This window comes from Bufo gargarizans, chromosome 2, assembly GCF_014858855.1.
Source record: "Bufo gargarizans isolate SCDJY-AF-19 chromosome 2, ASM1485885v1, whole genome shotgun sequence".
Classification (NCBI taxonomy): Eukaryota; Metazoa; Chordata; class Amphibia; order Anura; family Bufonidae; genus Bufo; species Bufo gargarizans.
The window spans coordinates 604,665,673-604,691,387 of NC_058081.1; the positions used below are offsets into that span (position 1 = coordinate 604,665,673).

A 25,715-nucleotide genomic window follows, 5' to 3' on the forward strand; every position below is an offset into this window, starting at 1 on the left:
CTCCCCTCCCTGCAGTGCTATATAGTGCCTCCACCTCCCCTCTTTGCAGTGATGTATAGTGCCTCCACCTCCCCTCTCTGCAGTGCTGTATAGTGCTTCCAGCTCCCCTCTCTGCAGTGCTGTATAGTGCCTCTACCTTCCCTCCCTGCAGTGCTGTATAGTGCCTCCACCTCTCCTCTTTGCAGTGCTGTATAGTGCCTCCACCTCCCCTCTCTGCAGTGCTGTATAGTGCCTCCACCTCCCCTCTCTGCAGTGCTGTATAGTGCCTCCACCTCCCCTCTCTGCAGTGCTGTATAGTGCCTCCACCTCCCCTCCCTGCAGTGCTGTATAGTGCCTCCACCTCCCCTCTCTGCAGTGCTGTATAGTGCCTCCACCTCTCCTCTCTGCAGTGCTGTATAGTGCCTCCACCTTCCCTCCCTGCAGTGCTGTATAGTGACTCCACCATCCCTCCCTGCAGTGCTGTATAGTGCCTCCACCTCTCCTCTCTGCAGTGCTGTATAGTGCCTCTACCTCCCCTCTCTGCAGTGCTATATAGTGCCTCCACCTCCCCTCTTTGCAGTGCTGTATAGTGCCTCCACCCCCCGTTATATAGTCAGATAATTTGTGCACAATTTTTTATACACTATTGAAGTGTATAAAAAATTCAGGAAAAAATTGATCTTTTACACAATAAACCATAAGTGTCCTCCAAAAAGTTGGAAGGTATGCAGTACATTTACTCCCCCACTCTGCAGTGCTGTGTAGTGCCTCTAGTATCGGCAACTTACGTCTCCACAGTGCAGTATACTGCCTTCGCCTTCCCTGTCCATAATAGAGTATCTGCAGCTTTGCCCTTTGCAGTACAGTATAGAACCTCCACTTCCCCTCTCTGCAGTGCAGTAAATTGCCTCCACCTCTCCTCTATGATCCTTTCTAGTGCCTGCAGCTCTCTTTCTGCAGTATAGTAGTATGCCTACCCCTTCACTCACTGCAGTGCAGTATAGTGCCTGCACCTTCCCTCTCTGTAGTGTAGCTTTGTGCGGGCACCTTCCTTCCCTGTAGTGTAGCCTGGTGCCTGCATTGTCCCTCTCTGTGGTGTAGCCTCGTGCCGGCACCTTCCCTCTCTGTAGTGTAGGCTAGTGCCTGCACCTTCCCTCTCTATAGTGTAGCCTAGTGCCTGCACCTTTCCTCTCTGTAGTGTAGCCTAGTGCCTGCACCTTCCCTCTCTATAGTGTAGCCTAGTGCCTGCACCTTCCCTCTCTGTAGTGTAGCCTAGTGCCGGCACTTTCCCTCTCTGTAGTGTAGCCTAGTGCCGGCACCTTCCCTCTCTGTGGTGTAGCCTAGTGCCTGCACCTTCCCTCTCTGTAGTGTAGCCTAGTGCCTGCACCTTCCCTCTCTGTAGTGTAGCCTAGTGACTGCACCTTCTCTCTCTGTAGTGTAGCCTAGGGCCTGCACCTTCCCTCTCTGTAGTGTAGCCTAGTGCCGGCACTTTCCCTCTCTGTAGTGTAGCCTAGTGCCGGCACCTTCCCTCTCTGTGGTGTAGCCTAGTGCCTGCACCTTCCCTCTCTGTAGTGTAGCCTAGTGCCTGCACCTTCCCTCTCTGTAGTGTAGCCTAGTGACTGCACCTTCCCTCTCTGTAGTGTAGCCTAGGGCCTGCACCTTCCCTCTCTGTAGTGTAGCCTAGTGCCGGCACCTTCCCTCTCTGTAGTGTAGCCTAGTGCCTGCACCTTCCCTCTCTGTAGTGTAGCCTAGTGCCTGCACCTTCCCTCTCTGTAGTGTAGCCTAGTGCCTGCACCTTATCTCTTTGTACTATGGCCTAGTGTCTGCACCTTCCCTGTGTGTATTATAGCTACTGCCTGCACCTTCCCTCTCTTGTATTATAGCCTACTCCCTGCACATTCCCTCTGTGTATTATAGCTACTGTCTGCACCTTCCCTCTCTGTATAATAGCTACTGCCTGCACCTTCCCTCTTTCCAGTGCAGTATAGCACATTGTTATAAGTGCTGCTATATATTTATAATTTTTTTTACTTACCTCTTTTTAGATTGTGGCCCCAGGGCTCCTTTATGGCCACATTTGGTGGTACAGGAACCACAAGTTTCCCAGGTATCTTATTTCTTGCACCTCCGTGTGTGAGGTTGTTAGTACTGCCATGACAGTGCGGGAACAGGTTGTGATCATACAGTCCTAGATGTATCCCTGACTTTGAACTAATTCCCATCCCTGGGGGCCTGACAGGTGAGGGGCACTGAAATGTTGTCAAGTCTTTTCCTGGGAGATCCACATGCAGCACTCCATACATACTGCTGTCTGGAACCAACGGGATGATCTGACTCCGGCTGCCCTCACTCTTCCGTTCAAATGAGATGGCTGTAGATGGAGGATGTAAATTATGAGTATAATCTGCTATTCAGCATTTCAAGTACCCCGGTTTGCCATTGTGGTGTCCCCCAAATGTCAGCATGTCATTGTCCTTTACCCCGAATATCAGTATGCCATTGTTCTGTATCTCCAATTTCGATATGTCAGTGTCCTGTACCCCAAGTGTTGGTGTGTCATTCTACTGTACCCCAAGTGTCAGTGTGTCATTGCTCTGTACCCCAAGTGTTGGTTTGCCATTCAACTATTTCCCCAAGTGTCAGCCTGTCATTGCTCTGTCTCACAAGTGTCTATGTGTTATCATGGTCCTGTACCCCAAGTGTCTGTGTGACTTGGACCTGTACTGCTAGTGTCAGTCATTATTCTGTGCCCATATGCGTTAGTGTTGTTAATGTAGATCAGGCATCCTCAAACTGCGGCCCTCCAGCTGTTGTAAAACTACAAATCCCACAATGCCCTGCTGTAGGCTGATACCTGTAGGCTGTTCGGGCATGCTGGGAGTTGTAGTTTTGCAACAGCTGGAGGGCTGCAGTTTGAGGATGCCTGATGTAGATTATCACGTTATATCAGTAACTAGTATTTCACTGTATGAACAATCCCCTAACATACACAGCAGTATGAACATGTCACCCTCTATGGTAGCACTTGATTATTGCAGCTTTAGGCCCCATGCACACGTCCGTGTTTCACAGCCGTGTGCGGGCCGTGGAACCGCGGCCTGGATCCCTCCTGAGATCAGGAGCGCACGGCGTCACTGGTTGCTATGACGCCGTGCGCTCCCTGCTGCCGCCGCAATACAGTAATACACTGGTATGATCTATACCATACCAGTGTATTACTGTACTGTGCCGGCAGCAGGGAGCGCACGGCGTCATAGCAACCAGTGACGCCGTGCGCTCCTGATCTCAGGAGGGATCCAGGCCGCGGTTCCACGGCCCGCACACGGCCGTGAAACACGGCCGTGTGCATGGGGCCTTAGTCTTAGCTTATTTCAATATAAAATATTTCACTAACAAATAGCACATAGGGTGATAGTGTGGAATGTTCCATTACTACCAGCCTGACACTGTAAGGGCTCATGCACAGGGCTGTTAGGTGTTTTGCAGTCTGCAAATTGCGGAACCATAAAACACGGGTACCCACCATGTGCATTCCGCATTTTGCAGAACGGAAGGGCTGGCCCCTAATAGAACAGTCTTATCCTTGTCCGTAATGCGGACAATAATAGGACAAGTACTATATTATTATTATTTTTTTGCAGAACGGCCTTGCAGACATACAGATACGGAATGCACACAGAGTCACTTCAATTTTATTTGTGCAAAGGTGCCGCAAAAAAACGGAAAAATGGAACGGACACGGAAAAAAAAACGTTTGTGTGCATGAGCCCTAAGGCTGAGGCTACACAGCAATCTTGGCCATGACACCCATCGCTTGCAGCAATAGAAGTGAATATAGTCATAGCACAAGTTGCAAGCGGCCGTGACCAAGACCCCAGAATCCCTTAACAAATCCAGCAGGGTTGGGTTTATTTCCAATTCTGGGGTCGCTGTAGCTTGCAACATATGCTGCAACCCTATTTATTTCTATGGCTGCACTGCTACACAGTGATCATTTCTCGCCCGACTTGTAAGGGCTCATGCACACAACCATATGTGTTTTGGGGTCTGCAAAAAAACGGATCCGCAAAAAATATGGATGTCATCTGTGTGCATTCCGTATCTTGCGGAACGGAACAGCTGGCTCTTTATAGAACTGTACTATACTTGTCCGTAATGCGGACAGTAATAGGACATGTTCAACTTTTTTGCGGAATGGAAATACGGACATACGGAAATAGAATGCACAAGGAGTAACTTCCGTTTTTTTGCGGACACATTGAAGTGAATGGTTCCACATACAGTCCGCAAAAAAAAAAAACGGAACGGACACGGAAAGAAAATACATTTGTGTGCATGAGCCCTAAAACTGCCAAGATCCCTGTGTAGTCCCGCCTAAAGTTTCTGAAGCATCAGTGGGAGAGAAGCCCTGAGCCAGCAGAGATGGATGACACTGCTCTGAATGGTCAAGATTCACCCTCCCCAGTGACCAGATCATATAGTTATTATATCAAAGTCCTATGTTTTTATAGGAAAATTAGCTGACAACCAATATGGTCTCCAGGAGAGCCTCCACCAGTGTTGTCACCCAGCTTTCCCAGTATCCTGAAAAGTAAGGCTTCCGAGTAGTGCTCTCCTGTTCATGCTCCCAGAACAGTGGAGGTTCCATGTTAACAGGAAATGTTGCACCTACTGGATTTATGGAAGTCTGTCGTGTCCTTGTTCTCCATCCACAGTAGATGGCTGTTCATACTGGTTGTGCTGCTGTAGTTTCTGGAACACGAAGCCGATTTCCAGGTGTTTGAGAGCCATGGTGAATCACTTGTGTCCATCCTTTGGGAAAAGACCATCATCTAAATCCGGGGTACACAACAGCTACCTTGCTTTAGAGGGGTTCAGATAAACTGTTAGGGAGGTACCGTTCTACAATCTTGCTGATTGTTTTCCAATAACAACCAGCAGAATTTTGAGTGCAGCTCTTGAATTTACCACAGGCTGTAAAACAGCTTAGTAGGTGCAATCGTGTCCTCTAGTTATCAAGCCATCTGGGAGATGGGTGATTAAGTCGCTTTAAGCATAATCACTTGTGAATGATAAGGTAGCAGAGCAGAGGGGTCCTCGTTCCCTCACAGGTGGGGGGCCACATTTCAGTGCCAGTGAGATGTAAGATGTCTCTGCAGGAGAAGTGTCACTTAAAGTGTACATTGCACTATATCTACCAAGAGTATGATTTACAGCCACCAATGAAGGACAAACGCAAATGAGTCTTATTGAGCAGAGGAATCGCTGAAACAGAGCGATATTTTATAGCCGGTAAATGGCGCTGCCACAAACTCGTTGCTTAACTGATTCTTCATGTTGAGTTATGGCCTGTCTGGCGTGCGCAGTGCTGAGGACGGCTGGCAGTGTGCTGCACTCTGGCTCTAGGGAGCCTCCCTGATCCCACTATGGGGTCTATAGGTAGGGACATTACACGACACCGCTGCCTTATTTCCATAGAACATTGGCACAGCAGGTCTGGTCTAAACTAAAGATTTTCACAGCTGAGTGTTTGTTACAGTTATGTCTAAACCAGAAAATCCTCCTTCAGCTAAGCAGTCTAGACTGGACTGATACATGTGATCTGCTTGAATACATTGCAACAAACTATCACACTTTTGCTGCATTTATCTGTAGAGAATTGTCCAGATTGGATACAAATATATCAAATCTTCAGCTATGACAATGATTAGGTCAGGAGAGATTCTGGGGGTCATTTATCAAACATCAGCTTGGTAGGGTTGATCATGGTGAATAAAATGAGTCCCCTATTGCTACAAACAGATTTTCCATTGTAGCATAATAATATTTGTATTTTATTTTTATGCATATTAGAGGATAGGAGCACTGAGGGACTGATCTAGCCCCTTGGAGCACCGTTTCACCTTCTCCTTTCACCATCGCCACTCCCCCTCATAGCCTGATTGACAGGACCAGGAATCTTTACTGTTCAGAAGCAAGACTCTGAAATCTCACACTTGCACAGGCAAAACTTTATTAGGGAGAGCCTCCTGAGATCAACCACGCATTCGCGGGTGCAAGTACCAGTGTATAAGATGGACAATCTCCTACCTGTGTTTAATGATGGTGTCCTCACTGGCAAATCGGTAAAGACCTAGAACAAATAAAGTGAAAATAAAATTACCAGTATTATTTCTGACAACCAGACTCTATGGAGGTCATTTACTAACAGCGTTGCGACAGTTTTTGGCATAAAAAAGCAACAAGCCCCTTTTTTGCGACTTTTTAATGCCCTGGCTACTTTATTAACATTGTACCCCTGGAAACAGGTGTAAAAGTAGAATAAAAACTACTCCAGTCAGGGTCTGGCGCCGTTTTGACTCCAATCGCTCCTTGTCATAAGTTAGGCGCTTCCTGTGGCAGTGCAGGGGCTATCAAAGACAGATGTAAAAAGCCCGTCTTTGATAAATGACCCCCATATCATGATTAAAGGGAACCTGTCATCGGGATTTTGTGTATAGAACTAAGGACATGGCTTGCTAGATGGCCGCTAGCACATCCGCAATATCCAGTCCCCATAGCTCTGTGTGCTTTTATTGTGTAATATAACCAATTTGATGCATATGCAAATTAACCTGAGATGAGTCCTGTATGTGAGATGAGTCAGGGACAGGACTCATCTCAGGTTAGGCTCCTTTCACACTAGCGTTCGCTGGTCCGCTCGTGAGCTCCGTTTGAAGGGGCTCACGAGCGGACCCGAACGCAGCCGTCCAGCCCTGATGCAGTCTGAATGGAGCGGATCCGCTCAGACTGCATCAGTCTGGCGGCGTTCAGCCTCCGCTCCGCTCGCCTCCGCACGGACAGGCGGACAGCTGAACGCTGCTTGCAGCGTTCGGGTGTCCGTCTGGCCGTGCGGATCCGTGCGGATCCGTCCAGACTTACAATGTAAGTCAATGGGGACGGATCCGTTTGAAGATGCCACAATGTGGCTCAATCTTCAAGCGGATCCGTCCCCCATTGACTTTACATTGAAAGTCTGGACGGATCCGTCCGAGGCTATTTTCACACTTAGCTTTTTTTTTGCAATTTTAATGCAGACGGATCCGTTCAGAACGGATCCGCCCGAACGCTAGTGTGAAAGTAGCCTTAATTTGCATATGTATCAAATCGTTTGTTTTACACAATAAAAGCACACAGAGCTATGGGGACTGGGTATTGTGGATGTGCTAGCGGCCATCTAGCAACCCATGTCCTCAGCTCTATACCCCAAATCCTGGTGACAGGTTCCCTTTAAGAGGTTGTCACTGTTTCACCACCTCTGTTATCAACATCAGGCATCATTGTTATATAATCTAGGTTAGTAACTTGTAACAATCTATATTTATAACCAGGCTGTATAATATGCAACTATGACATCAGAACACGGTCACACGACTGCTCACCGCTGTGTTTCTTCTTGCTATAACGTTTTGAGTTCCTCTGACACAAGTAGATGACCGCCACCATCAGCATAAGCCAGGTAGCACCACCCACGGTGGCAATGAAGGCCGGGTGTTTTATTACTTGGAGGAGAAGATCCAATGGAATCATACCATCCGGCGTGTTTTCTTTCATCATAGGGGTTTCTATGGGATAATGGGTAAACAGGAAAAAGCAATGAGGACTCCACATGATGCAGGGTACCACTGTCCAAACCCCACAACATGACATGTCTCTAATACGTAGAGACCGGATCCCAAGATAAAGGAGGATGGCACATCCCCATAGATGCTTAGGAATGTGCCAATAGTGATCGTGGGACTCCTGTTCAGAGAGATACATTAGGGGTCAGTTACTTATAGCGCCACACCAGTAGCCCATGCAACAATGTTTTGTCACACTGGCGTTTTTACGCCATCCTCACTATGGAACATTCAAAAACCTTTACCCTGGGTTCACACCTGAGCGTTTTACAGCGCGTTCAAACGCGCTGTAAAACGCTCAACACATGAAAACCAATGCTTCCCTATGGCCCTGGTTCAGACTTGAGCGTTTTACAGCGCGTTTGAGCGCGCTGTAAAACGCCCTACGCTCAAAAAAGTTCTTGAGCTTCTTTGGGGCGTTTTGTCGCGCGTTCCCGTACATAGACTTTCGGGAACGCGCAACAATGGGCGTTCGCTTGTCTCTGTATGCGCGATTGTAAACGCCGGTACAATCGCGCATACAGAGCGCTCCATCGCGAACGCTCAGGTGTGAACCCAGGGTTAGGCTATTTCAAGACGTAAAAGTTGTCACAAAAACTACGCCTCTCAGGGAGTGGAGTAGAAATTCACTCCAGGCGCACACTGCTGGAGAACGCCCCTAATTTATGATGAGGCGCACGCCATATCATAAATTATGCGCATTCTCCAGCGGCGTAGGGGCTATCAAAGACTTGTGTAAAAAGACTTCAATTATATAAACCTGTAGGGTCCCTTTAAGAACATCCCACCAGTAATCATTTCCTTACCAATGAAGATAGATTGTGGGTTACTCAGCTTTCCCATGCCACTATCGTATATGGCTGCCACCTGAACCTGATATTTGATACCCGCTGGCAGCAGGGGAATCTCCAGGCTGCGGCTCCCACTGTCCACCGTCCAGTTGGACTGAGGAAGAGTCTCATTTCCAAGGCACCAGACCTATTAAATTAGAAAAGGAAATACATGCAATACATGGCAATGCCAGCTGGGTATTAGCCGGGAACTTCCTGTAAATGAATTCGGTTTAGATCTCATGGATAACCCCTGCAAGGCGTTTGTAACAAGTCCATCACCTGTGAGAGCAGCGCTAGGGAGCACAGATTGTCACCCTATGAACAAAATGAGCTACATTTATCGAAACGGTTTAACAGGAAAACTGTTTTAGGCTGGGTTCACACTTGAGCGTTGCGCAAACGCGCGTTTAACGCGCGTTTTTGACGCGCATTTTTATGCGCGTTTTTGTAATAGTAAACGCGTGTTTGACGCGCGTTTGTGTGATTCACTACAGTGTCCTATGGCCACAAACGCCCCAAAAGTCGCTCATGTACTTTTTGGAGCGTCGGGCGTTTTACAGCGCGATCGTACGCGCTGTAAAACGCCCAAGTGTGAACCATTCCCATAGGGAATCATTGGTTTCTCCTTGTTGAGCGTTTTACAGCGCGTAGGAACGCGCTGTAAAACGCTCAGGTGTGAACCCAGCCTTAGGCTGGGTTCACATCACGTTTTTCCCATCTGTTTGACGTATCCAAGTATAAGTATAGATTAACGGATGCCTCAGACAGATGCCATACAGTGGCTACCGTTCACTATAGAGTTCCATTGTAAAGGGAAAAAAAACGTATACGTTACCGTCTCAGACTGATGCCATACAGTGGCATCTGTCACCACAGAGTTCCACTGTAAAAAAAAAGTATACGTTAACGTATACATTTTTTTTACCGAACTCTACAGGATACAAAAGCATGGTGTGCGGTGCTTTTGTATGCTTTTTTTTAATCCAATGTATACATTAAACAGATGGCAAAAACGTGATGTGAACCCACCCTCACGCCGGGTTCATATCAATGTTTAGTTTATGTCAGAAGAACATAAAATAAAGAAAAAAGGAATACTTTATTTTAAGCATCCGTTATTCATATTTGGCTTCATTTTAGCCATTTCTGTCTGAGATCTATTATTTTATATGAAAAAAGGAGAATGATTACTCAGCCTAAAATGCCCATAGCAATCAATCAGAGCTGACTTTTAATTTCTCAAAGGGTTCTGAAAAAATACAAGGTGAGCTCTGATTGGTTGCTTTGGGCAGAGACTGATTTCCAGGTTTGATAAATGAGGTCCAATCTATGCATATTCCCATTTATTGTAGGCAAAGAGAGATCTTGAAAATGGTGAGGAATGGAAACACAAAAGGGGTAGATTTAGGCTATATGCACACGACCGTGTTTTGAGGAACGGACGGCCCATTGTAGAAATGCCTATTCTTGTCCGCAAAACGGACAAGAATAGGAAAAGTTATATTTTTTTTTGCAGGGCCACGGAACGGAGCAACAGATGCAGACAGCACACGGAGTGCTGTCTGCATCTTTTGCGGCCCCATTGAAGTAAATGGGTCCGCATCCGAGCAACAAAAACTGCGGCTCGGATGCGGACCAGAACTACAGTTGTTTGCATGAGGCCTAAATCATAAATTAGGGCAGCACAAGGGAGATACTAAGACTGGCGTAAAAAGGCGGTCTTAGTAAATGTGCCCCAAATTGCTGAAGCAAGCAGAGATCTTGATTAGCATATTCCAATGTTGTGTCAGTTCACTAGTCTTCCCGGACGGCTGACAGCCGCTCACATTGTGTGATAAAGTGGACGTGTGATTTACTCTGTAGACATCCAAGACGCTGCACTCATTGCCGCCGATGTTACCCTGCGGTGAATCTAATCAAACCCCACTGAGAGCGATTCCCAGCTCCTTCATCTCCTCGCGCTTACAGATAAGTGCATACTAATGTGAAATGAAAATGACAATGTAATTAATAACGATTCATCTGTCACCAATGATTGACGCCTGCCGCTGCCTACCCGAGTACAGCAAGATTTGTAATTGTAATAAATTGTGAATTTCATCATAAATCTGAGAAATCCTGCAGGAACAGCCGTCAGGTGTGGAGACATAAGAGCCGATAAAAGACAGAAGCACCAAGGACTTCGACGTCCATGAAAGAAAGTTTCAAACTGAACAGGGAAAGACGTCTCCAATGTCCTAGTGTTCTAGGATTCTTGCTTTATCTGCTATTGGGAAAGCTGGGTGACATCCGATTTAGGCTACTTTCACACTAGCGTTCGGGTGTCCGCTTGTGAGCTCCGTTTGAAGGGGCTCACAAGCGGCCCCGAACGCTTCCGTCCAGCACTAATACATTCTGAGTGGACGCGGATCCGCTCAGAATGCATCAGTCTGGCAGCGTTCAGCCTCCGCTCCACTTAGCAAGCGGACACCTGGACGGATCCGTTCAGGCTACTTTCACACTTAACGGATCCATTCTGAACGGATCCAAGCGTCTGCATTATATGAGCGGATCTGTCTGTGCGGACATCAGACGGACCCGCTCTGAACGCTAGTGTGAAAGTAGCCTTAGCTGGCATCACAATTCCCCCCAAAAATCACCCAGCTTTCACAGACTTCCAAACAGTAAGGCCTCTTGCACAAAAACGTGTGCTGCCCATGCCTGGGCAGCGGACCGCAAATTGCGGTGAGCAATGCACGAGCACTGATTGTGGGTAACTTATATGGGGTCCGCGATCTGTCCGTTCTGCAAAAAGATAGGACAAGTTCTCTTCCGCACCGCATCTCTGGATTTGCAGACCCATTCAAGTGAATGGGTCCGAATCCGTGATGCAGAATGCACTCGGCCGGTGCCCCGTGTATTGCGGACCCGCCTTAGGCGGGCCGCAATACGGCCACAGGGGACACACGTCGTGTGCAAGAGGCCTAAATGAGAACCTATGCGGCAGCTACGAGTCTGTGCCCCTGGATTTACCTTGTAAGCTTTAATGTGACCACCCAGCGGAGGAGGTTCCCAGTTCACGATGATGGATCCGTTCCCACTGTCGATCAATGCGATGTTGACGTCCTGTGGGGCAGGACCAGGAACTACAGAGAAGAGAGATAATACCAGGGGGTCACAAACCTATGAACCAAGGGGGAAATGTATCATACTGGTGTAAAGTAGAACTGGCTTAGTTGCCCATAGCAACAAGATTCCTCCTTTTATTTTTAAAGGAGCTTTGTAAAATGGCAGGTGCAATCTGATTGGTTGCTATGGGCAACTAAGCCAGTTCCCTTTAACCAGTTTGATAAATGTATCCCCAAATTCATACAACCAACAGTTCATCTTAGGCTTCGTTCACACCAGCGCTCAGCCTTTCCGTTCTCCTGCTCCGTTATAGGAGCAGGAGAACGGAAAGGACGGATTGGGCACATAACTGAGGCGAGCGGAGCCTACGGACCCCATAGACTATAATGGGGTCCGTTAGGTTTACGCTCAGAAGATGATTTTGGAGCGGAGACAAAAGTCCTGCATGCAGTACTTTCGTCTCCGCTCCAAAATCATCTTCTGAGCGTAAACCTAACGGACCCCATTATAGTCTATGGGGTCCGTAGGCTCCGCTCGCCTCAGTTATGTGCCCAATCCGTCCTTTCCGTTCTCCTGCTCCTATAACGGAGCAGGAGAACGGAAAGGCTGAACGCTGATGTGAACTCAGCCTAAAGCTTAGCCATCATGACCTAATACTTCTCACAGCTGAGAGTTTGTTACAATAGTATCCCTTCTAGACAATTAAAGGGAAAACGTCGTTTTCGGTTATGGAGCTGCGGACATGCACGGCTATATCGCCGCTAGCATGTCCGCAATATACCGATCCAATAGCGCTGTGTCCTTTTATTTTGTTTAAAAAATGATTTTAGAGATATGTAAATGAGCCTTGTAAGGTGCCCAAAGTGCTGTACGAACCTTCTTGGAGTTCAGCCACGCCCGCCTGTGAAGGAGCCCAGCACCGCCTGCGTCCTCCGAATCTCCTCCTTTTGTCACAGTTAGATTGCCGTAATCTCGCGATGCGCGAGCTTGCGCATGTGCAGTGCCGGTATAGTGTTCCCTGTGCTGGCATCAGCCTCAGGGAAGGAACTGCGCATGCGCGAGCTCACGGCAATCTAACTGTGAGCAAGGAGGAGATTCGGAGGACGCAGGCGGTGCTGGGCTCCTTCACAGGGGGGCGTGGCTGAACTCCAAGAAGGTTCGTACAGCACTTTGGGCACCTTACCAGGGTCATTTACATATCTCTAAAATCATTTTTTAAACACAACAGAAGGACACAGCGCTATGGGATCGGTATATTGCGGACATGCTAGCGGCGATCTAGCCCTGCATGTCCGCAGCTCTATAACCGAAAACGAGGTGACAGAATCCCTTTAAGTAAACAGTCTGACACATTGTAACAAACTGTCAGAACAGGAGGGAGATTTCTACTTCTCATGTGTTTGGTCACAGAGGTTAGACTAGATACAATTCCAGTTATCTAGCATTCTCAGGGCCATGAAGGCGCCAATTAGCTGTAAATTCCAAACTATTGGAAGTTCATATACACTTCGTTTGAATGGGACATGACCAATACTGTGTTAGGGCTCATGCACACAAATACATAGTATGTATTTTGGGTCCACAAAACAAGGATCCGCAAAAAATACAGATGACATCCGTGTGCATTCCGTATTTTGCGGAACGGAACAGCTGACCCCTAATAGAACAGTCCTGTCCTTGTCCGTAATGCGGACAATAATAGAACATGTTCTATTTTTTGAGGAATGGAAATACGGAAACGGAATGCACACAGAGTAGGTTATTTTTTCGGACCCATTGAAATAAATGGTTACGTATACGTTATGCAAAAAAAACAGAAACGGAATGAAAATGTGATCGTGTGCATGAGCCCTTCCTGATGTGTCACAGGAGTGTGGGAGTACTGTACTTCTTTTCTGTGGGGGGCACTTTAGAAACAGGAGCAGGGACACACGATGATTCCAGGCAACTGTACTATCCCGATTCTCAGTCTGTACTCATAACCTCTAATTAATTTTCCGTTGAATTAATCTCCACAGTGTAATCTGAGAATGTCAGTCAGTGCGGCCGGGGGTAAGAGAGACGCTCGTCTCCTGGGGCAACCACTGAGAAGGAGGAAAGTCCTTCCTCTTAGAACATCTCAGCTGGAAAATAGGGGGTGGGGGGCTGTAGAGCTTCACTGCGGTGGACACTGTTCATCTGTATGAAAGACACATGGATGAGATGCTGCAGCATCAGCAGAGATTTAGCCTCTTGTGCTATTACACACGTATTGAATGCAAATCACCACAGAGCAAGCGCCGCACTGACACTAGGGGTACAGGACAAGGACACACTGACACTAGGGGTACAGGACAATGACACGCTGATACTAGGGGTACAGGACAATGACACACTGACAGTGTGGTACAGGACAATGACACGCTAACACTAGGGATACAGGACGATGACACATTGACACTCAGAGGAGTCTTGTAAGACTGCGGTTGTCCCATCTTAGGCCAGTAAATATTCTTGTTGCACCATCCATCTGTATCTGACTGCACACCTTCCACCTCCCTAGTTCGGGCAGGACAAGAATGATTAGGCTCTGTTCAGATACAGTTAGGTCCATATATATTTGGACACTGACAATATATATATATATTTTTTTTACTGTTTACTAAAACATATTCAAGTTATAGTTATATAATGGACATAAAGTCCAGACTTTTAGCTTTCATTTGAGGGTATACACATTAAAATTGGATGAAGAGTTTAGGAGTTTCAGCTCCTTTACATGTGTCACCCTGTTTTTAAAGGGACCAAAACGAATTGGACAATTGACTCAAAGGCTGTTTCATGGGCAGGTGTGGGCAATTCCTTCATTATTTGATTCTCAATTAAGCACATAAAAGGCCTGGAGTTGATTTGAGGTGTGGTGCTTGCATTTTGAAGATTTTGCTGAGAAGTAAACATGTGGTCAAAAGAGCTCTCCATGCAGGTGAAACAAGCCATTCATTTATCTGTGAAAACAGAAAAAACCATCTGAGAAATTGCTACACTATTAGTAGTGGCAAAATCTACAGTTTGGTACAGCTTGAGAAAAAAAGCACTGGTGACCTCAAAAATGCAAAAAGACCTGGACGCCCACAGAAGACAACAGTGGTGGATGATCGCAGAATAATTACCATGGTGAAGAGGAACCCCTTCACAACAGCCAACCAAGTGAACAACACTCTCCAGGATATAGGCGTATTAACCACTTCAGCCCCGCTAGGTGAAACCCCCTTCATGACCAGAGCACTTTTTACACTTCGGCACTACACTACTTTCACCGTTTATCGCTCGGTCATGCAACTTACCATACAAATAAATTTTACCTCCTTTTCTTCTCACTAATAGAGCTTTCATTTGGTGGTATTTCATTGCTGCTGGCATTTTTACTTTTTTTGTTATTAATCAAAATGTAACGTTTTTTTTGCAAAAAAATGACATTTTTCACTTTCAGCTGTAAAATTTTGCAAACAAAACGACATCCATATATAAATTTTTCGCCAAATTTATTGTTCTACATGTCTTTGATAAAAAAAAAAATGTTTGGGCAAAAAAAAATGGTTTGGGTAAAAGTTATAGCATTTACAAACTATGGTACAAAAATGTGAATTTCCGCTTTTTGAAACAGCTCTGACTTTTTGAGCACCTGTCATGATTCCTGAGGTTCTACAATGCCCAAACAGTAGAAAACCCCCACAAATGACCCCATTTCGGAAAGTAGACACCCTAAGGTATTCGCTGATGGGCATAGTGAGTTCATAGAACTTTTTATTTTTTGTCACAAGTTAGCGGAAAATGATGATGATTTTATTTTTTTTATTTTTTCTTACAAAGTCTCATATTCCACTAACTTGCGACAAAAAATAAAAAATTCTAGGAACTCACCATGCCCCTCACAGAATACCTTGGGGTGTGTTCTTTCCAAAATGGGGTCACTTGTGGCGTAGTTATACTGCCCTGGCAATTTAGGGGCCCAAATGTGTGAGAAGAACTTTGCAATCAAAATGTGTAAAAAAATGACCGGTGAAATCCAAAAGGTGCACTTTGGAATATGTGCCCCTTTGCCCACCTTGGCAGCAAAAAAGTGTGACACATCTGGTATCGCCATACTCAGGAGAAGTTGGGGAATGTGTTTTGGGGTGTCATTTTACATATACCCATGCTGGGTGAGAAAAATGGGAAAAGTTGTCTTTTGCCAAGATATTTTTCTCACCCAGCATGGGTATATGTAAAATGACACCCCAAAACACATTCCCCAACTTCTCCTGAGTACGGCGATACCAGATGTGTCACACTCTTTTGCTGCCAAGGTGGGCAAAGGGGCACATATTCCAAAGTGCACCTTTCAGATTTTGCAGGCCATTTTTTACACATTTTGATTGCAAGGTACTTCTCACACATTTGGGCCCCTAAATTGCCAGGGCAGTATAACTACGCCACAAGTGACCCCATTTTGGAAAGAAGACACCCCAAGGTATTCCGTGAGGGGCATGGCGAGTTCCTAGAATTTTTTATTTTTTGTCACAAGTTAGCGGAAAATGATGATTTTTATTTTTTTTCTCTTTTTTCCTTACAAAGTCTCATATTCCACTAACTTGCGACAAAAAATAAAAAATTCTAGGAACTCGCCATGCCCCTCACGGAATACCTTGGGGTGTCGTCTTTCCAAAATGGGGTCACTTGTGGCGTAGTTATACTGCCCTGGCAATTTAGGGGCCCATATGTGTGAGAAGTACTTTGCAATCAAAAATGATTTGTAATGTAAAAAATGAGATGTAAAAAATGACCGGTGAAATTCGAAAGGTGCACTTTGGAATATGTGCCCCTTTGCCCACCTTGGCATCAAAAAAGTGTCACACATCTGGTATCGCCGTACTCCGGAGAAGTTGGGGAATGTGTTTTGGGGTGTCATTTTACATATACCCATGCTGGGTGAGAGAAATATCTTGGCAAAAGACAACTTTTCCCATTTTTTTATACAAAGTTGGCATTTGACCAAGATATTTTTCTCACCCAGCATGGGTATATGTAAAATGACACCCCGAAACACATTCCCCAACTTCTCCTGAGTACGGCGATACCAGATGTGTGACACTTTTTTGCAGCCTAGATGCGCAAAGGTGCCCAAATTCCTTTTAGGAGGGCATTTTTAGACATTTGGATCCCAGACTTCTTCTCACGCTTTAGGGCCCCTAAAAAGCCAGGGCAGTATAAATACCCCACATGTGACCCCACTTTGGAAAGAAGACACCCCAAGGTATCCAATGAGGGGCCTGGCAAGTTCATCGAATTTTTTTTTTTTTACATAAGTTAGCGAAATTGATTTTTTTTTTTTTTTTTTTTTTTTTTTTTCTCTCACAAAGTCTCACTTTCCGCTAACTTAGGACAAAAATTTAAATCTTTCATGGACTCAATATGCCCCTCAGCAAATACCTTGGGGTGTCTTCTTTCCAAAATGGGGTCAGTTGTGGGGTGTTTGTACTGCCCTGGCATTTGAGGGTCTCCGCAATCATTACATGTATGGCCAGCATTAGGAGTTTCTGCTATTCTCCTTATATTGAGCATACAGGTAATGAGATTTTTTTTTTCCGTTCAGCCTCTGGGCTGAAAGAAAAAAATGAACGGCACAGATTTCTTCATTCGCATCGATCAATGTGGATGAAAAAATCTCTGCCAAAAAAAAAAATGGAGGGGAAAGGCGTCTGCCAGGACATAGGAGCTCCGCCCTACATCCATACCCACTTAGCTCGTATGCCCTGGCAAACCAGATTTCTCCATTCACATCAATCGATGTGGATGAATAAATCATTGCCGGGATTTATTTTTTTTTTAATATATATATATATATATATATATATATATATATATACATATACATATACAAAGTGCTTGCCAAAGCATAGGAACGCCGCCTCCTCCTCAGCTCGTATGCCTCGGCAAACGTATCTGTCACTGCAGAGGAGAAAATCCTGTCTTGCAGCGCCGCATACACCGACTTGCGTGTAATCTGACAGCAGCGCAATGCTTCTGTCAGAATGCACATCGGTGCTGCAGCTAGTCAATCGGTTGGTCCACCTGGAAGGTAAAAAAAGAAAAAAAAAAAGGAAAAAACCAGGCCGCAACGCAATAATTTTATTAACTTTGCAACAGAACATATAAACTTTAACTTTTTTAACTGAACATTAACGTGTTTGCTTACTGGTGTGTTTTTTTTTTGTTTTTTTTTTACCTTTATAGAACAAACCTCTCCTTCCCCATGGGTCAATGTGCAAAGCGCAAATCGCCCAAAGATGTGGCGAAGTGCGTTATGCACTTTGTCCCATGTGAAAGGAGACGTTTGCAGCAGCAGTGAGTGAATGGGCCCTAATAGCCCTGTGTGCCTGTCCTGGTGAGATGATCCCTATGCTAATAGTGTACCTGTGAGTGGTACTTCCGGAAACACTCTCCAAAGCATAGGGCAGGGTGGTCCGGACAGTCAGGACAGAAATAGCGGGTGTCACGCCTTATTCCACTCCTGCTACAGACACGACATCTTTTTCGGGGTGACGGTTGGGTTGAGGTACCAGGAACGACATTGGGGAAATGTCGCTCGTGTAGACGGCTAACTACACTGGTGGTTGGGGCCACGGAACCTCCTGGATACAGGAGGTTCTCGATGATCTCTTCCTGAAATTTGAGGAAGGATCCAGTTCTCCCAGCCTTACTGTAGAGAACAAAACTATTGTACAGAGCCAATTGAATTAAATATACAGACACCTTCTTATACCAGCGTCTGGTGCGTCTGGAAACTAAATACGGAGACAACATCTGGTCATTGAAGTCGACCCCTCCCATGTGGAGGTTATAGTCGTGGACTGAGAGGGGCTTTTCAATGACACGGGTTGCTCGCTCAATTTGTATTGTCGTGTCTGCGTGAATGGAGGAGAGCATGTAAACGTCACGCTTGTCTCTCCATTTCACCGCGAGCAGTTCTTCGTTACACAGTGCGGCCCTCTGCCCCCTTGCAAGACGGGTGGTAACGAGCCATTGGGGGAAGCCCGCGCGACTAGTTCGCGCGGTACCACAGGCGCCAATCCGTTCTAGAAACAAATGCCTAAAGAGGGCCACACTTGTGTAAAAATTGTCCACATAAAGATGGTACCCCTTGCCGAAGTGACACCAAGTCCCAAACTGTCTTCCCACTGCTCCCCAGGTAGTCAGGGCAACCGACCGGCTCCAGGGTCTGATCTTTTCCCTCATAGACCCGAAATTTGTGGGTATAGCCTGTGGCCCTTTCACAGAGCTTATACAATTTGACCCCATACCGGGCGCGCTTGCTTGGGATGTATTGTTTGAAGCCAAGGCGCCCGGTAAAATGTATCAGGGACTCGTCTATGCAGATGTTTTGCTCTGGGGTATAAATATCTGCAAATTTCTGGTTGAAATGGTCTATGAGGGGCTGAATTTTGTGGAGCCGGTCAAAAGCAGGGTGGCCCCTGGGACGGGAGGCGGTGTTGTCACTAAAGTGCAGGAACCGCAGGATGGCCTCAAAACGTGCCCTGGACATAGCAGCAGAGAACATGGGCATGTGATGAATCGAGTTCGTGGACCAATATGACCGCAATTCATGCTTTTTTGTCAGGCCCATGTTGAGGAGGAGGCCCAGAAAAGTTTTAAGTTCGGAAACTTGGACTGGTTTCCACCGGAAAGGCTGGGCATAAAAGCTTCCCGGGTTAGCGGTGATAAATTGTGTGGCATACCTGTTTGTTTCGGCCACAACTATGTCTAAAAGCTCCGCAGTCAAGAACAGCTCAAAAAATCCCAGGGCCGAACCGATCTGAGCCGTCTCAACCCGAACTCCAGACTGGGCAGTGAAAGGGAAAACTACAGGTGCGGCTGAAGTTGGGGACTGCCAATCAGGGTTTGCCAGCACCTCTGGGATTCTAGGGGCTCTACGGGCACGTCTTTGCGGTGGCTGCGACGGGGTCACTACTGCACGTGCCACCGTACCAGCTTCAACTGCCCTTCTGGTGCTCGCTACTTCACCAGGTTGTACGGCAGTGCTGGTACTAGGTCCAGGGAGGGCTGGGCTGCTGGTGTATGCCTCACCACGTAATCCGACAGCACCAGCCCCACTCTGCTGCTCTTGAAGTGGATCCTGCGCAACCTGCGGTCTAGCGACACGGGGCCGGGTACGCCTGGTGGTATCAGGGACCTCAGCCTCCTCGTCCGAACTTTGGGTCAGAGAGCCACTGCTTTCTACAGGTTCGTATTCTGACTCGCTGGATTCATCAGATGAGGGTTCCCACTCCTCATCCGACTGGGTCAGAAGCCTGTAGGCCTCTTCAGAAGAATACCCCCTGTTAGACATGTGGGCAACTAAATTTAGGGGTATTCCCTGAGACTACCCAAGAAAAAAAAAGCAAGCCTGTCTTACAAAGGGGAGGCTAGCGAAGTACCGGAGGACGCTGCGGTTGATAAAAAATATCACTGCGGTGGGGCGGGCGTGGGCGAACGCACGTGTGGGCGACCGATCAGGCCTGATCGGGCAAACACTGCGTTTTGGGTGGAGGGCGAACTAAAGTGACACTAGTACTATTATAGATCTGACCGTGATCAGTTTTGATCACTTCCAGATACTATAAAAGTACAAATGCTGATTAGCGATACGCTAATCAGCGAATAACGGACTGCGGTGCGGTGGGCTGGGCGCTAACTGATCGCTAACTACCTAACCAAGGGACCTAAACTATACCTAAAACCTAACGGTCAATAACAGTGAAAAAAAAAAGGTGACAGTTTGCACTGATCACTTTTTTCTTTTCACTTGTGATTGACAGGGGTGATCAAAGGGTTAATTGGGGTTCAGGGGGGTGATCAGGGGCTATAGTGTAGTGTTTGGTGTACTCACTGTGAAGCCTGCTCCTCTGCTGGATCCAACCGACGAAAAGAACCAGCAGAGGAGCAGGCAGCCATATAACAGATCATATTTACAAATATGATCTGCTATCTGGCACTTTGATTGGATTTTTTAAAAATCAGCAACCTGCCAGCCACAATCATTGGCTGGCAGGTTGCTGACGAAATACTTCTGTGCGAAATGCCGGCGCGAACTGCGCATGCGCGCGCGCATAGTCGCGTCATCTCGCGTCTCGCGAGATGACGCGTATATGCGTGACTGTGCGCAGCGCTGCCACCTCCGGACCGCACATCTGCGTTAGGCGGTCCGGAGGTGGTTAATATCCAAATCTACCATAAAGAGAGGACTGCATGAAAGTAAATACAGAGGGTTCACTGCACGGTGCAAGCCACTCATAAGCCTCAAGAATAAGAAGGCTAGATTGGACTTTGCTAAAAAAAACATCCTCAAAATCCAGCACACTTCTGGAAGAACATTCTTTGGACAAATGGAACCAAGATCAACCTCTACCAGAATGATGGAAAGAAAAAAGTATGGGGAAGGCATGGTACAGCTCATGATCTCCAAAGCCTACCACATCATCTGTAAAACACGGTGGATGCAGTGTGATGGCTTGGGCATGCATGGCTGCCAGTGGCACTGGGTCCCTAGTGTTTATTAGGACACTACTATGTAACACTATAAGGTACTCTGAACTGCTTAAAAAGCGATTTTTTTGGTGACAGGTTCCCTTTAAGCAAAGAAGTGTAATATTCTTGAATGGCCAAGTCAGTCCCCTGATCTGAACCCAATAGAGCATTTCACTTGTTAAAGACTAAACTTCGGACAAAAAGGCCTACAAACAAACAGCAACTGAAAACCGCTGCAGTAAACGCCTGGCAGAGCATTCAAATGAGGAAACACTGCGTCTGGTGATGTCCATGAGTTCAAGACTTCAGGCAGTCATTGCCAACAAAGGGTTTTCAACCAAGTATTAGAAATTAACATTTGATTTACAATTATTTAATTTGTCCAATTACTTTTGAGCCCCTGAAATTAAGGGATTGAGTTAAAAAAAAATGCTTTAGTTCCTCATATTTTTATGCAATCATTTTGTTCAATCCACTGAATTAAAGCTGAAAGTCTGAACTTTCAATTGTTCAATTGTTTTGTTCAAAATCCATTGTGGTAATGTACAGAACAAAAATTAGAAAAATGTCTCTGTCCAAATATATATGGACCTAACTGTAGGTGACATTTCTGTCCAGGAGCTGTCTGAGTCTAGATCAGACAGCCCTCGGGCTGAACACTGCCCTAATTATTTGAATATATTGTATATACGCACATGAACAATTTTCCATATGGACCATCAGTTCCCAGCAGATTCTAACTTTGTCCGTCTTTCCTGCAAATTTTTTTGATCCAATTAAATGGGTCTGCAGAAAAAACGTACGGCACACAGACTCCATCCGTTTATGGTCTATTTCAAAATTCATCCATGTTTTGAAACAGGCAGTGGTATTTCTATTGTCCGTCTGAAAGGGGCCTTAGTGTATGACAAGACACTGCCTCTTGGGACATTCTTATTACAGGTTCTTATAGGTAGATTTTGTGTTTGACCAGAAGGTTGGTATCTGGTATGTTATTTATCAGACATTTATCACCATCTAGTGGAGAAGATATGTATATGCAGCCAGTGGAACAGCTCAGAAGTACAATGATACAAGTGGGAACATTTCTTTTTACCTCTTGTGTCACCCCTATCTCCTCATAGATTGTAATCTCTTGTGAGCAGGGCCCTCACTCCTCTTGGTTTAATCATTGATTTGTTTTTTGCTATGTAACATAGGATTCTGTTTATACATGAACCCCCTGATCGTAAAGCACTGCAGAATATGTTATGCCATCAATGTCTGAGATAGGTATACCCCTTTAACCAGTTTCCTACTTTATGTGTCGTGGCGGTAGAATGTAACTGTAACCCAGCATATAAAAAAGTAACATTACAATCTGTTGGCAACATTTGTTGTAAATTTGAAGGAATTTCTAAAGTTTTGGCACTGTACAATATCTGTTCTGGCAGTATGCTGCCATAGAACCAGAACCAGAAAAATATAGTCTAATGGCACAAAAGAGGTCTAATGTGTCCCGTGAAAAATAGTATCAAATACATGTAGGTTGGCTCAGAAATTAAAGTTATTTGCAGTTAGATAGGCCCATTGCAAAAAATTTAATATTGGCCTGGTAAGAAAGGGGGGTAAACACTTCAGTAATGAAGTAGTAAAAGAAGGATCTGAACATCTGACACACTTAGGGTAATCTTATGTCTCACCGTCCTCAGGGATCAGGACATGTCTGATGTTACTGTCCACTCCATACACGTTCCATCCATATGGTCGGACTTTAAACTCGTACTTCTGCCCTTTGTGCAGTCCAGAAATCACAGCGGTGTTCTCATTAACTGGGATGACACCCCACTTTTCCCAGTCAGAATTTGATTTAGTGTGAGGGCGATATAGCACAGTGTAGCCCTCCGTATACTGGGATGACGAATACGCCTGAAATACAGAACAAGACGTCCTCATTACTGAAACGTACAATGAATGGTCACCAAATTGTCCCTGCCATCACCAGCAACCACAGATCTAAGCTTCTTCACTGTCATAGCAATGAATGAATGAATGAATATACTGTAAAAGCCCCCTGCCCTGTCATTTATTTTCCCTTTTGAGATACTCTTTGCATTATGTTATATACATACACGCACCATTACGTGTATACGAATATTATATATGCTGATGTCACTCCCATCTTGTGGAGTACCATACTGTATATCCTTAGTACAATGAACGCTGCCCATATGTCCAGTAACTGGAATTAGAGATCTCCAGGACCCAACTCCATTAACTTTACAGCCATTACACTATTATTATTTATATATTTTTTACACAACTGACCTTCCTAATTTCCTTGTTATCGTCTTTATCAGGTTTACTTCTTTATGTTTTTTTTTGCATTGCATGATAATGTTTTTATGCACTTTAAGTAAAGAATTGGTGTTTTAACCACAAGTGCCAGAAGTGACACTGGGTTCCTCTAGAGCACTGTGGAGATCCAAGAGGTGCGGTAATGCTGTAAAAGGTGTGTGAATACACATCTATTTACTTTTTTTTTTTTTTACTTTGCTTCAAGTGACCATTTCTTGAGTTCATGTTATTTTCTTTGCATTTCTCTACTTTCTTTTAGTGACTCTGTGACCAAGGTCCACTGGAGGACCGAAACGTCAGAATTTAAGTCACACTTTTGATATACTGAATCTCATTGAAGATTTGAAATAAAGATACTTTTTTGCATTTGACCAAGAGTGCAGCGGTCCTAAGGGTCCTGAGACCCTAATTTTTATCACACACAACATGAAGAATAAAGATTCAGGAGCTTCTCTTACCTTCCACTGTATGAGGACTGATGAGGAGTTGTGTAACGTCACAAAATCAAGGTACAATTTCACTTTGGACAAATCTTGTATGATCTGACCAGTGTCCAAAGGATCTAAGATGCACAAAGCAGAACCTTTATCAATTCCCATGTCTGGATTCGTTTTGGAAAACTGTCAGCAAGCTTATGGGTATAAACCTCCTAACAGATTAGCTGATATCTTATAAGGCAGGGGGCAGTTAGTTTTGAGATGACTTATGCCTGGTGTAATGATAACACTTCCCAGAATGGAAATAACCAGAGCAATCTCCGTGCAGACACTGAATAACAAGGGATCTTCTAGAGATTTCAGCACTGAAGCTCTGAAGAATAAAGAGTGCAGCTCTATAGGATAATACAGGATGAAATTCAGGATGAGAACAGAATAAGTAATGTATGTACACAGTGAATTCACCAGCAGAATAGTGAGTGCAACTGTGGAGTACAATACAGAATGTAATTCAGGATCAGTACAGGATAAGTGATGTAATGTATGTACACAGTGGGGGTTATTTACTAACAGTTTTACGCATTTTTTGGCGCAAAATTGGCCAGCAGTGGCTTTTTTGAGGCTTTTTAAATGTACAGGCGCTTTTACACCACATTTTACACAAAGGCGTTTCAAGGGAGTGGAGGGGACAGATGCCAGGCAAGGGTCAGGAGCTAGGCCCCAGAAAATTTACTAATTTTAAGCCTGGAACAAGGCATAAAAGTTGCTGAAAAATTACGCCAACCAGGGGGCTAGTGTGGTTTTTCTGACAGGCACAGGGACTACCAAAGATATGCATAATGAGGCACATCTACTGGCAGTAACACCACAGTAAATAGCAGTAAAAAGACTGTCAAAACATGATAAATAATAAATAGTGACCCCCCCCTGTGACCCAGCCTTCTTAGTCCTATATACAGGTTGGAATAGGATGTATAGAGAGATAAGGGCATTTACCATACCTTGTACCACAAGCTGTGCTGGTGCAGACACAGCACCTATATTGCTTCTGGCGGTGCAGACATATGTCCCTGAGTCCTGCACAGTCACTCGCTGGAGACATAACGTGTTCTCATTGGTAATTGCATACCTGTCAGAAGATTATTATTATATGTACTATATAATAATTACTGCATCCTCTCTATCCACCTGTCATCATGAGACCCTATGTAATCCAGTGCAGTGACACATACCTCCCCGTAGGCAGCACTCCCTTCTCTTTGCTCCACTGCACGATAGGTTTAGGGTTGCCCTCAGCTCCACAGGCAAACTGGACAATGCTCCCTGGTTTTGCGACCACATCAGCTGGTTTATTCGTGAACTGTGGAATCTCTGTAAGTGAACACAACATTAAATAAATATTTTCTAGAATCACAACCTGAGACCTCAGGAAACATGTGTAACACAAAATAAAGATGTGAACACCGAGAAATTACACTAAATGACATAGTACAGTGTCTCAAGCAAAGTGCAGTCACTATGTACATACATTACTTATCCTGTACTGATCTGAGTTATATCCTGTATTATACTCCAGAGCTGCATTCCCTATTCTGCTGGTGGAGTCAATACGTACATAGATTACATTACTTATCCTGTACTGATCTGAGTTATATCCTGTATTATACTCCAGAGCTGCATTCCCTATTCTGCTGGTGGACTGGAGTCAATACATACATAGATTACATTACTTATCCTGTACTGATCCTGAGTTACATCCTGTTATACTCCAGAGCTGCACTCACTATTCTACTGGTGGAGTCACTGTATACACACAT

The 25,715-nt window shown here is 45.4% G+C and overlaps 1 protein-coding gene across 4 annotated transcripts in view; it reads right to left on the reverse strand.

Moving 5' to 3' along the window:
• ROBO4 (roundabout guidance receptor 4) overlaps positions 1-25,715 on the reverse strand; it is a 128,293-nt gene that overhangs the window by 53,697 nt on the left and 48,881 nt on the right. For 3 of the 4 annotated variants that reach the window (XM_044281988.1, XM_044281985.1, XM_044281986.1), the window contains exons 5-14: positions 25,131-25,269; positions 24,900-25,027; positions 23,920-24,023; positions 22,807-23,032; positions 11,486-11,598; positions 8,447-8,618; positions 7,401-7,583; positions 6,070-6,112; positions 4,652-4,791; positions 2,015-2,350 (exon numbers count right to left, since the gene is read on the reverse strand). In XM_044281988.1, the coding sequence (XP_044137923.1) occupies positions 2,015-2,350; positions 4,652-4,791; positions 6,070-6,112; positions 7,401-7,583; positions 8,447-8,618; positions 11,486-11,598; positions 22,807-23,032; positions 23,920-24,023; positions 24,900-25,027; positions 25,131-25,269 (1,584 nt within the window). The remainder of the gene's footprint in view (positions 1-2,014; positions 2,351-4,651; positions 4,792-6,069; positions 6,113-7,400; positions 7,584-8,446; positions 8,619-11,485; positions 11,599-22,806; positions 23,033-23,919; positions 24,024-24,899; positions 25,028-25,130; positions 25,270-25,715) is intronic. The other variant, XM_044281987.1, reaches the window with a different exon arrangement.